Genomic DNA, 11,696 nt, shown 5'->3' with positions numbered 1-11,696 from the left:
CACAAATATTAGGATTTGGGGGTAATATAATGTTCAAATATTTCATCGTGTAGCCCGATGCTCTATTATTTAGTTCCACTCGTATGTATGCGTACACCTGCATTCCAGCCATACCTCTGTACGAAGGAGGCTGTATCACTGGCACTCCCTCTCTCGGCTTCCTCCTCCTCACTGCAGGAAGTAATTGAACTTGAACAAACATGCGCACGCACGCACGCACAATCCAAACTCATCACAAAGACCATCACTTTGAGTCAGGAGCGTTGTGCGGCAGTTCAGCTTTAGCCTCGAGAGCGCAACACTATCACATCAGTCAGGTCGTCTGTTAATAAAGAAACTGGCTCTTGTGGAGGTCTCACTGCCAGCAGTTGTTACTGTCACTCATTATCATCACAGCCTCCCCCTGCGCACACTCACACACACACACACACACACACACACACACACACACACACACACGCATTAACACACACACACGCATTAACACACACACACTCACAGGCAAGTTGGAGCTTGTGCAAACACCCACACATGACCCCAGTGTGCATGCACACACACTCGCCCATTTCCAGAGAGACACACACACAAAAGCACACATGAGCCAAGAAGCATGGGCAGCAGGGTCACCCTAGCGCCATGCTTCATAAAGGGCGCCATTACAATAGGTTTACTGTTACTCTGACGACTGTCGGGATACAATAGGACTGAATGTGCTGGCCTGATGCTCCTCCGTTTCTCTCCATTTTTCACTTGATGACAAGGAAGACAGACTGAGGCGAGACAGCATGATATCAGAGGACACCCCTGAAGGTGAGTTGGCTCATTGCAGCGTTGATGTGTACCGCAGTTTCTATGCATAGTAAATGTGTCGTGCAGAGAGAGAGAGAGGTATGTGGGAGAGTAATTTATGGATTGCTGAATTTCTGATGAGACGGATACTCTTTAAAAATCATGTCATAGCGTGCTTCAAACCCCACTGTCAGATTTCCTTCACTTCCCCGAAACCTAACTGAAAGGCAACAGGTTTCAAATTTAGATTAAAGTCAGGTTGGAATGTGAGTGATAGTATGGTGTAACTGTGACGCCTTATTACACCCAAAGCACTCATAACCCAGGTTACAAAAAATGCTTTTTGATTGCATCAGGCTGAGATATTTCTTGAGAAATTCATAAATGACAAGCAAGGAGAAGGAGAGGAGAGGAGAGGAGAAGGAGATGAGAGGAGAGGAGAGGAAAGGAGAGGAGAGGAGAGAAGAGAAGAGAAGAATTAAGATTATTATCGAAGCGATAAACATAAAATGGCAATTTCAAAGACGGACACTTCAAGAAGGCTACTGGTGGATCAAAATACAGGGAGCTGCAGAGAGAGGGGTGGAGAAGAGAGGGGTGAGGGGGATCAGTATAAGAGGCATGGAGGTGGGGTTTGGTTTGGGGTGACAGATGGGACTCACCCAGATCCAGAAGGGTGTGGTGCTGAATTGTGAGATTCCTCTGAGTTGGGACAAGCAGCGATATTTGTAATGCAGCTGTCAATGATTCAACACCTACGTAGCTCCCTCCTCCTCACCCCCTCGTATTATACACACAACACATGCACACACTCATGCTCATATTTCATATCCTGTGACAGGCCTGCATGCTTGGTTTTGTCTTGAGTCAAGCGTCAAGCCGAAAACATTCTTGGGAGACAATAACAATGATTCACGTTCTTGTGTCGTTAATGATTAACATATCTTCTGTTAGGGTGTCTGTGTTATCGGTGTATACAGGCTTTTATTTGCTGATGGCGAGGCCTGTCTGTACTTTATTATTCGTCTTCGGCCAGATTTCAATGATTCAGCGATTTTATTAGAGTGAAGCTTAAATCAAGATATGACATCTGTCTGTCTGTCTGTCTGTCTATCTATCTAAGTACTTCAAAATACAGTATTAAAAGCTAAATGCAAGTATCAAACGCAGAATACTTATTCTGCAGAACAAAATAAATAAAGTAAATATATTGTCACACGAGGCACCGCCAAAAGGTCACAAGATCTTCTTTTTTTGTAAAATATTAAATGATTTGACCTCTTTGGGAATCAAGCCGTTATTTAAATCAAGAATGAATAACAAAAAAAAAGTTTAGAGGGTAAATGCTTATTCAGTTGAACTACGAACACCTCACGCACATCTGGAAGGTGACAAGGAGCTTGTTTATAAGAGGGTCACAGGCCAAAAAAGAAAGAAAACACTGGTTTTAATTACAGTAATATCAATGTAAAACAGATCTGGAAAGTTACAATAACTGTTAAACTAAATATAGGCCTAATGGAGTAAAAACTACAACATTTATCACAGATTCTTTTTCATAATCGTTTTGCTCTATCATTCGTTCTCGTGTTGAACTTTTGTTAAATGTTCCTCCTTGTATTTTTATCTCGTATTCTGTATATAATAAAATGCTGCGGGAACCAACGTGATTCATTATCAGCCTATTAAGGGTTGAAAACAAACCAGTTCCCGGCCAACATGTCAGTCATATGGTCTCTGATCTCTCCTCGCGCCCGCCTCGCTCTCTCACCTGGACGGAAGTGCACATAAAAGGCAGCGCAGGTAAAGGCAGCCTCCTCCTCTATCCAGGTAGTGCGGGACGGCGGCGCTCCGCTCTGTAGTCTGCTTTCTGCTGCGGAGAGGCGGCATGACGCTGGATATGTTGCACTCCTGTGACTATGAGACGACTTGAAGTATTCTTCCGTTTCCTCACAAACCAGTAACCTCGCGGACTAATGGGGCTGATACTGCTGAGTCTGATTCTTCGGTACTGGATCACCACCGTGGAGGGTAAGCACAGAAAACCAAGGGCTTCACGTTTATAATGCGCAAACAAAGAGTAACAGTTACTCAAGAGCAAGACCATAAATGCTGTGTTGGAATTTATGACTGGTGTTTTATTGTGAAAGGCCTCTTTTTCATGCATATTTTATTATTTTGAACTGCACTTTATTACAGTATTATTAGATGGATATGTTACACATATACGTATAGGTATGCTAATCAATGTATTATATCTTAAATTTAACTTTCTTTAAATGTGATCATGTTCAATAACTGTACACACTTTGTAAAAGATCTCTGGTCTGCGTTGACAAGTTCACTCTGACTGCACGGTGTTGTGTATGTGTGCTGCAGGATCATGTTCAGCTGCCAGCACTGTGACCTGTGATGATTGCCTGCAGCTCAGTTTTCACTGTGCCTGGTGCACACAGGAGGTAAGCAGCCAGGGGTGCATGTATGACGACGCAACATATAAGCAGATGGTCATCATGTTTTATTTTGTAAATGCATGGTGTCTGGGCACAGGTGAGCAGAAAGACATTGCTTGTTTGGATTTTGCACCTGATGATAAAACTAATGTTTTATGGCCGACCATGAAACAATATCAGTCCTCCATCTACAAACGGCTCGACGTGTGACTCTTTCCTTCACCTCCCAGAATTTCACAGACTGGTTGTCAGTCAGTGAAAGATGTGACACGCTGGATATCTTACTAGAAAAGGGATGTGCCCGGGACCAGCTGGAGTTCCCTGTTTCCGAAGGCCAAATCCTGCAGGATCGCCCACTCTGGAAGAAGACGGGCAACGTCAACAGCACTCAGATCTCCCCACAGAAAATGGCACTCAAGCTGCGACCTGGTACGCAGCCACTCTTTTTGATTCGATGATGTGGCTTGATGAAGTGCTTCCTCGTTTTCAGACGAGAAAATGAGGTGTTGGTTTTTATTGTTGCACAGGCGGTCAGGTGACTTTCCAGGTCAAAATTCAACACACGGAGGACTATCCTGTGGACATCTACTACCTGATGGACCTGTCGGGATCCATGATCGACGATCTGGCGATGATCAAAGACTTGGGGTCCTCTTTGTCTAAAGAGATGGCCGAGCTCACCAGTAAATTTAGAATGGGCTTTGGCTCCTTTGTGGAGAAACCCGTCCTGCCCTTCATCAAAATCACAAAGGAAGAGCTGGCCAACCCCTGCAAGTATACAATAGTTATTAAAATATGACCTTCGGCAACATCCTCTTTTCTCTTGTCCGAAATGTCATTTGGTATCTGATGGAAGCGTATGTTTTGTCTTCTGCCGTGCTGCAGCAGCGTGGCCACAACCTGCCTGCCAACGTTCGGCTACAAACACGTCTTGTCTCTGACGAGCAGCACCGACAAGTTCAACGAGATAATCGCAAAGCAGCGTGTATCTGCAAATATTGATCGGCCAGAGTGCGGCTTTGACGCCGTCATGCAGGCGGCTGTTTGTGGGGTAAGGTTTTGATTTTTAAATGAATATCTGAAAGATATGAACCGGGTAGTCAGTTTGTCTTTCTGTCTTGTAAACGACTTTGCTTGATTGGTCAGTTGGTGATGTGAAAAGGAGGATGAGCAGCGCAATGTGTCTTCTGATAGGACAAGATAGGCTGGAGGAAGGATTCCATGCGGTTGCTGGTGTTTGTCAGTGACGCTGACTCGCACTTTGGGATGGACAGTAAGATGGCCGGCATCGTGATTCCCAACGATGGACAGTGTCACCTGGATGGCAACAACGAATACTCCATGTCCACCGTGCAGGTAAGTCCACAGCGGCACAGAAGACTTTATTTGTTTTAATCTTTTGCATTTTGTCGTAATTTCATTTAAAGCCACCTCAGTTTCATGAGACATTTTAAGGTCATCTGTGATGCATCGTCACATTGACTTTTGACTTTTCATCATGAACCCTCCAGGAGTATCCAACTCTTGGTCAGCTGATTGATAAGGTGGTGGAGAACAACATCTTGCTGATATTTGCTGTGACCGAATCACAAAAACACAACTATAAGGTAACACTTTGTTTTCATGGATGTGTTCATTTCAAGGTCCCAAACTGAAAAAGACAAATGTGTGTGTGTCAGCATGTTTACTGAGGGCAGCATATGTATTCATGGGGCTGCATTCTCATTCAACCTGTTCGAACTTGCCCTCTTTTCTTCCCCCCGGCTCTTTTCTGTGCTTTGCTTTCGAGACCACGAGCCAAAGTCTGCCCACATTGCTCACAGTGACACACTTTAATGCTGATCTGTTTTTTCTCTCACAGAACTATGCAAATCTCATACCTGGTGCCACAGTTGGAGTCCTGGCGGCAGATTCGCGGAACATCCTTGAACTGATTGTAACGGCATACAAAGTAAATAAACAGACTTGGTGATGTGGATGGGCGGGTAGGCTGTGTGTGTGTGTATGTGTGTGTGTGTGTGTGTGTGTGTGTGTGTGTGTGTGTGTGTGTGTGTGTGTGTGTGTGTGTGTGCGTGTGTGTGTGTGTGAGTGTGTGTGTGCAGGCACTGGATAGACAAAAAAACAAATGCCATATTAAAAGCAGTAGAAATGGAATTTACTGAAAATCCAGTAATTTGACATGTAAATGTTTCAAGCAAGACCCACACATGAACGAGCATCAAGCATTCACAATGTAACCTTCTGTACATCTTTTCATTTTGTTTCACCTCCAGTCGGTATCTCTGTCTTCACAAGTCATTCTTATTCTATTGCTTTTCCGTTTTTTCCTTCCCCTCTACCACCCAGTGCTTTGCATCAGCATGTTCGACCGCAAGTCTCTGCTTGTCCCAGCTGTTTGATCTCCACGTCCCTTCTGACTTGCTCTTTCATCCCCACTGTCTCTCTATCTTTCTCTCACTGACTTCTTGCACTCTTCCCGTGAAAACCCCCGTTGACGGCGGTGACTCTGGTGTCACATCCTCTAATTAATTCATCAGTTATGTCGTTTACACGCCTTTAGTCTCTGAAGAGGGGAGTCCTTTTACATCGCACTGATTGAAAATAGTTGTGGTTCTTAAGAAAACAGAGGGATATTTAGTGAGAGAAGACACATGATTCGTATTTATATTTGCCTGCATTTTGGATTCATGTTTGCAGCTGAGTGGATAGATATTTTAGCCCCCTACCCGCTTTAAGTACCCTGCAACATATTTACTGAATAACAGTAGTCTTATGAATCTGTTTTACTTCACTTTAATCCATCCTCAATTGGGTGTATCCCAAAAACGTCCCCGTGTTTTCTCCTGCTTAGCAACACTGAGGGCACAGTACAATTAAAGGCCTACAGGAAACACACAATTTACCTGTTAGCACCCAGACAGTCCGTCACAGAGTTCATTAGTCAGTCAAACACAGTCTTTCCTCCGGCTGAGGTTAGCGCTGGCCCTTTCCTCAGGTGCTTTTGTGTAGCGGCCCAGCACACCTGGGAGGGTGACTCACCCAAAAAAAAGAGTGCTGGATTGGTGGTTTCAAATGGTTTCAGCACGCTACAGGTCAGCGCAGGGTGAAAGTGTAATTCCACTCAAAGCCCATTTCATGGTAATATAAGTCACTATGTTGATTTTGCTGGTTATTTTTGCTATTTTGGGGAAGGGCAACTTTTTGTTCAGTGTGAGACCAGCGCTGCCGATTGTGTTTCCATTCAAAGGTGCTGAAATATATTTGTGCTGTTCTTTAGGAGCTGCGTTCAGAGATCGAACTGGAGGTCCTTGGAGACACAGAGGAGCTCCAGATGTCTTTTACAGCCATTTGCCCAAATGGGACTGTCCTCCCTGATCAAAAACACTGCTCCAACATCAAACCTGGAGAGACGGTCAGTTGTTTTTGCTCTAATCTGCTCTTTCTCTGTATTTGTTTAGCACCTTTCATGCGTTTGTTGGGGAATATTTTCAGAGGTGGAGAAATAAATACACATTTTGTGAGTATTTCTGGTAAGGATGGTGTATGTGGGATTGATTAAAAAAATGTACTACAGTGCCCATGTCCTTCATAATGAAGGGACATGTCAGTCACCCAGGGTAACAGTGGAGCCTAAGAGAGGAATGAGCTGTATGTTTGGTTACACAGACAAAACGTCTTACGACCAATTCATTGTTGGCTTCGCTCTTTAATGGACGTCCTCTTTGCTCCTCAGGTAGTGTTCAACGTGTCCGTGCAGCTCCCGGGGTGCGTGTCGGGACCTCGGCACTTCTCCCTGAAACCGGTGGGTTTACAGGACAGTCTGGAGGTGGAACTGACGTCTCTTTGTTCGTGTGACTGCCGGCGGCCTCCCGAAGCAAACGGCAGCCGGTGCGCCGAGGGCCAAGGGGCCTTCCGGTGCGGCGTGTGTGTGTGCAACGAGGAGAACGCTTCGTTGAGCAACTGCCTCGCCAACAACGAGTCGGAGATTTGCAGCGGTCAGGGGCAGTGCCACTGCGGACAGTGCACATGTCACCCATCCAGTTTTGGACGCATCTACGGACCTTACTGCGAGTGCGACAATTACTCCTGCGTTCGCTTCCGCGGGGAGCTCTGCGGAGGTGAGCGATTGCGCGCGATGAATTACGCGCGACGAATTACGCGCGCGTTCTTATGGTGTCGAGACTGTTGCTTCACTGAATTTTTTGTGCGCGTGTGTTTTCTAGGCCACGGGGTGTGCGACTGCGGGGAGTGTCACTGCGAAAGCGGCTGGACGGGGGAGTATTGTAACTGCAGCACCGGCACCGAGGCCTGCACGTCGGAGGAAGGCGCTCTCTGCAGCGGCCGCGGGAGATGCGAGTGCGGCCACTGCGTCTGCTCCGTACCCGGAGCGTCTGGGGACAGGTGCGAGAAGTGCCCGACGTGCGGAGACGCCTGCAGCGCTGCAAGGTGAGAACACTTCGATGCCATCAGGTTGTTGTTTCTTTACCTGAAAGATGTGAGGCGTTGTCTCCTTGCCACATGATCCATCTGTTTTCTGTGGAGTACAGGGCTATCAGGTTCTGGTGCCCTTGTTCACATGTATCTACACCTTCCATGTGACATCAAAAGACCCCCCCCCCCACACACACATACACACGCACACGCACGCACACACACACAACACAGCACTCAGAGATTTCCTTGCCATTATAAAGCAGCTGTCAGGGCTGGTGCCATTTGATACCACTGTTACATGGGAAAAGGGTGATAGAGAGCGAGTGAAGCCTTGGGAAAACTGTGATAAGTGACCAACACTGGGATTTCTTTGTACATATCGTGTCAGTGATTGAGGCCTCAGTAAACTATCTGTATTATCTCGATAGGGAAAACTTGACCGTTTGTTTTCCCCCTCTTGTTTTGACACCAGGACCTGTGTAGAGTGCTATCTGCAGGATAAGGACGATGCCGAGTTGTGTGATGAAAAGTGCAGTGTCCCTAAGATTTCCATCAACATGACAGCAGGTAAAGGACTCCACAACGCACCTGTTCTGCATCTGAGATCCACCAACCGCTTCCTTAGATATGATTGAGTATTCTACAGTTGCTGCTACGTCTCTGCACATATCTCATTACTTATAGGGCAGTATGGTTCAAATCATTATTGAGACTCTAATATTGATATTTTTCAAACATTGCTGTTTATATCACAATGTGTTAATGTGTGTGAAATCAAGCAGTTTGACTGTCATGCATCACACAAGAACAAAAGCTTTGCATCCGTCAAACGTTGTCAAACTTCAATCACCCATTTAGAAAACAGAAATCACATCATAAGGTCAAATTATCATGACATGTTTGATGACATTTGACAAACAGCGATGTTGAATTATCTCCCAGCTCTTGTGGAATATATGTCAAAATTGTCACCTTAAGAATTTCTACAGAAGGTTATCTATCGTATCTGCTTATCTATCTCTCCAAAGCATGCCGTATGTTTTTTCAGATTGACTTGACACCTCACCAAGCAGGTCATGTCAGAACAATGTGAAAATCAACCGGCTGTGATATTTGAACCTTGCTTCAGAAAGTCCATGTATCACAGGGACTATTGTGTTCCCTTCATGTAACGTTAACATCTAATGCCGTTTTGGGTGTTGACTGTATTGTTATTATGCTCTTGCGTTGGTGCCTTCAAGAGCCAGTGAGGATTTGAAACTGAAGCCAGCAACAAGGGGCCGTTGTTTGCTTCTTGCTTGTTTATTGATAACATGCAGTATCTGGGAATTGCTTCGCTCTTTTGGCAGCCAAACTCGTTTGTCAGGACATTTCATGGAAGAGATTAACAAGGAGGGGTTTTCTAAACAGTCCTTGACGATGATAAAGCACTGACAGCAAACAATGTCACAAAATCCTATCTCTCAAGGAGCAGGTTTCAAGTCTGTGCTCGTTGATACATTCTTGTCACAGTCGTGTGAAACAAAATCAGTGGATGCCTGGAAGAAAATGAATGATATGATTTGAAAACAAATATGAAATAAAGACGAAATTGGAAGCCGTGTTCTTTTTTAATGAAAGAACAACATTCTGTACAGGATGTGCACCAACATTAACGCTGTACAAATGTACCATCAGCCCTTTTAGCCCGATCACTTAGCTGTGCTGTTTGTTGCTGGACTTTGTGTTTTTGATAGTGGTATCAACATAGGGCCATGCTAAGTTTCCCCATGGGTCAGAGATTTGGAGGAATGCTGACCTGCATCGACTCGGGTGTCTCTCTGAAGCCTGTATCCCCCCCCCACCACCACCACCTAACACAACACCATCCATGTCCATTCAGGCAGTGCCGGACAATGGGGAACATATTATTTACCTTGTCGTACAGGCAGAGCTATTGTAGAGCATGTGAATGGCCAAAGGACCCCGTCTTCCTTCATAGAAGACATTATTTTAAACCCGCCATACTTGTGCAAGCTGAGAGGTATATCTGATTATCACAGAGGATTTTCAGGCTTCAGATGTGAAATACAATGGTGCGGTCCACGCACACCAGATTGTAGTCTTTGATATGGAAATCACGCTGACAGCACAACAGAGGCGAGTGTATCCTTTTACGTTCTCGGCACAATGTCGAATGGGAAGATGATATACGATGGATTCATGCCTTCCTTATGGATATGTATGGTCACGTTTCCTCTCAGATTATGACAAGAGCGCTTCTATGCAATGCAAGCTGATGATGGAGAACGAGTGCTGGATCTCGTTCGTTGTGGTAGGAGGTGAGAAGGGGACCACTGCCTACGATCTCCAGATGTACGGTAAGCTTTACATCAATGTAGGAAACAGATGACACAAAAGAAACGGTGGCGTCCTGGTGTAAGGCTCGTGTCGTCCTCTCTGTCCCGTACCAGGTTGCCCCGAACCTCCCAACATCCCCATGATTATTCTGGGCGTCTCCCTTTCCATCGTGTGCATCGGCCTGATCCTGCTGGCTGTGTGGAAGGTGCTGGTGTCGGTCCACGACCGCAAAGAGGTGGCCAAGTTTGAGGCTGAGAGGTCAAAGGCAAAATGGCAGACGGTAAGATCCTGCTAACAAGTGTAGTCTGTGTGATAAGCCAAAGCGGGATGTATCTTATTCTTCTTTGCCATAAAAATGATTATCAATTTTATTATCAAACAGAGACAAATATGCCCCACCAACACCCATCTACTCTGATGCTTTGAGAGCTTTAAATGGGAAGTATCACGTTGCCATGTAGGCATTTAGTAAGCTGTTGGCTACAAATTTTCTTTTTTGTCTTTATCTTATAATTGTTTACATTTTGTCAAATAAGCACCGTTAAAAGTATGCCAAATGAACTATTATCAGTCCCTGTTTGCTGTATGCCCATGGGAGTAGAGACAACTATCACTGGATTACTTTAATACTGAATACAACTTAAAAGCATGAGGATTCTCAGGCAAGTTCTGGAATTGTAAGGAGTGTTGTTTTAATATAGAATATCCCAGCCTTCATCTTTTGGTGACAACATTGTAATGACCTGTTGTTTGATCTTTTTAATTGAAAGTGATTCTGAATGTTAATTTGTGTTTTTTCTTTGTCTCTCTTCAGGGGACCAACCCTCTGTTCAAAAGCTCCACGTCTACATTCAAAAATGTAACTTATAAGAACACAGAGAGAGAAAAGATCATTACACTGGATCACTTCTGATGACAACTACTGGAGGCAAACCAACATCTGAATGCACTTAAAAGTCTGTGTGTGCGTGTGTGTGTGTGTGTGTGTGTGTGTGTGTGTGAGACAGAGAGAGAAAACATTTTTTGTACAAATCTCTGTGTTGAGTTAGAGATTTATAGTTATAACACAGTAGACAACACTGTGAACAGACAAACGCTACATGATGAATTCGCTGCTGTAAAAGTGCACTGTTGATGTACTGTTCAACACTGCACGTCCCTGATGCATGATCCTACAAACTTAAAAGTTTGTGTACTGTAACATGCAGCTTGGAAAGGAGTCTACACTACGAGTGGTCTACTACTGAAAATAATCCTTGTATATTCTAATGAATGTAAATATACAGGTGGATTATTATGATTTGTTTTTAAATATTGTGTTTTGTTTTTTTTATCGTGAAGAGAGGCTGAGCCTTCGATGTAAGTAATTGAGTTTTTTTTAGTGGCATGGCACATAAATAAAGTTGAATTTTGACTTATTGTGAAATTATACTTTTACGACATGCAGATAGACTGAGATTTTGCACCAAGAAACCCAATTCAAAGTGTATTTTGTTTACAGTGGGGCAGTTTTGTTGTTGTTTTGGGTCATTTGATTATTTTATAATTTGCACCACTATATTAGCTGGTTCCTGCATAATTACACACTCTTGTGGCTCTGTCTTTCAGAAGGGATCTGTGGCCTATGCTGTGCTGTCATTGTGCATTTTCCTAAATATTTGCTGTTTCATCAGATGACCC

At 44.4% G+C, this 11,696-nt stretch overlaps 1 protein-coding gene across 2 annotated transcripts; it reads left to right on the top strand.

Moving 5' to 3' along the window:
* The first annotated feature begins 699 nt into the window (after positions 1 to 699).
* Positions 700 to 11,434, top strand: itgb6 (integrin, beta 6). 2 transcript variants are annotated; one of them, XM_079284897.1, is made up of 16 exons: positions 700 to 810; positions 2,620 to 2,820; positions 3,169 to 3,248; positions 3,473 to 3,671; positions 3,770 to 4,016; positions 4,128 to 4,293; positions 4,437 to 4,598; positions 4,754 to 4,849; positions 5,104 to 5,193; positions 6,520 to 6,654; positions 6,976 to 7,360; positions 7,466 to 7,688; positions 8,149 to 8,243; positions 9,920 to 10,036; positions 10,130 to 10,296; positions 10,831 to 11,434. In XM_079284897.1, the coding sequence occupies exons 2-16, from the start codon at positions 2,766 to 2,768 to the stop codon at positions 10,927 to 10,929; spliced, it is 2,316 nt and encodes a 771-aa protein (XP_079141023.1). In that variant the 5' UTR covers positions 700 to 810; positions 2,620 to 2,765; the 3' UTR covers positions 10,930 to 11,434. The 2 variants fall into 2 exon arrangements, with proteins under 2 accessions (XP_079141023.1, XP_079141024.1); XM_079284898.1 differs by having other exon boundaries at positions 752 to 810; positions 2,751 to 2,820.
* The last annotated feature ends 262 nt before the right edge of the window (positions 11,435 to 11,696 follow it).

This window comes from Melanostigma gelatinosum (assembly GCF_949748355.1).
Source record: "Melanostigma gelatinosum genome assembly, chromosome: 2".
NCBI classification, from domain to species: domain Eukaryota; kingdom Metazoa; phylum Chordata; class Actinopteri; order Perciformes; family Zoarcidae; genus Melanostigma; species Melanostigma gelatinosum.
The sequence above is the reverse complement of the archived record's forward strand: the minus strand, read 5'-3'. Positions and strand labels throughout refer to the sequence as shown.

Coding starts and splice junctions, on each gene's coding strand:
- itgb6 (XM_079284897.1), top strand. CDS start 2,766: ATGGGGCTGATACTGCTGAGTCTGATTCTTCGGTACTGGATCACCACC. Junction 4,599..4,753: donor ACTCCATGTCCACCGTGCAG/GTAAGTCCACAG, acceptor TGAACCCTCCAG/GAGTATCCAACTCTTGGTCA. Junction 5,194..6,519: donor TGATTGTAACGGCATACAAA/GTAAATAAACAG, acceptor GCTGTTCTTTAG/GAGCTGCGTTCAGAGATCGA.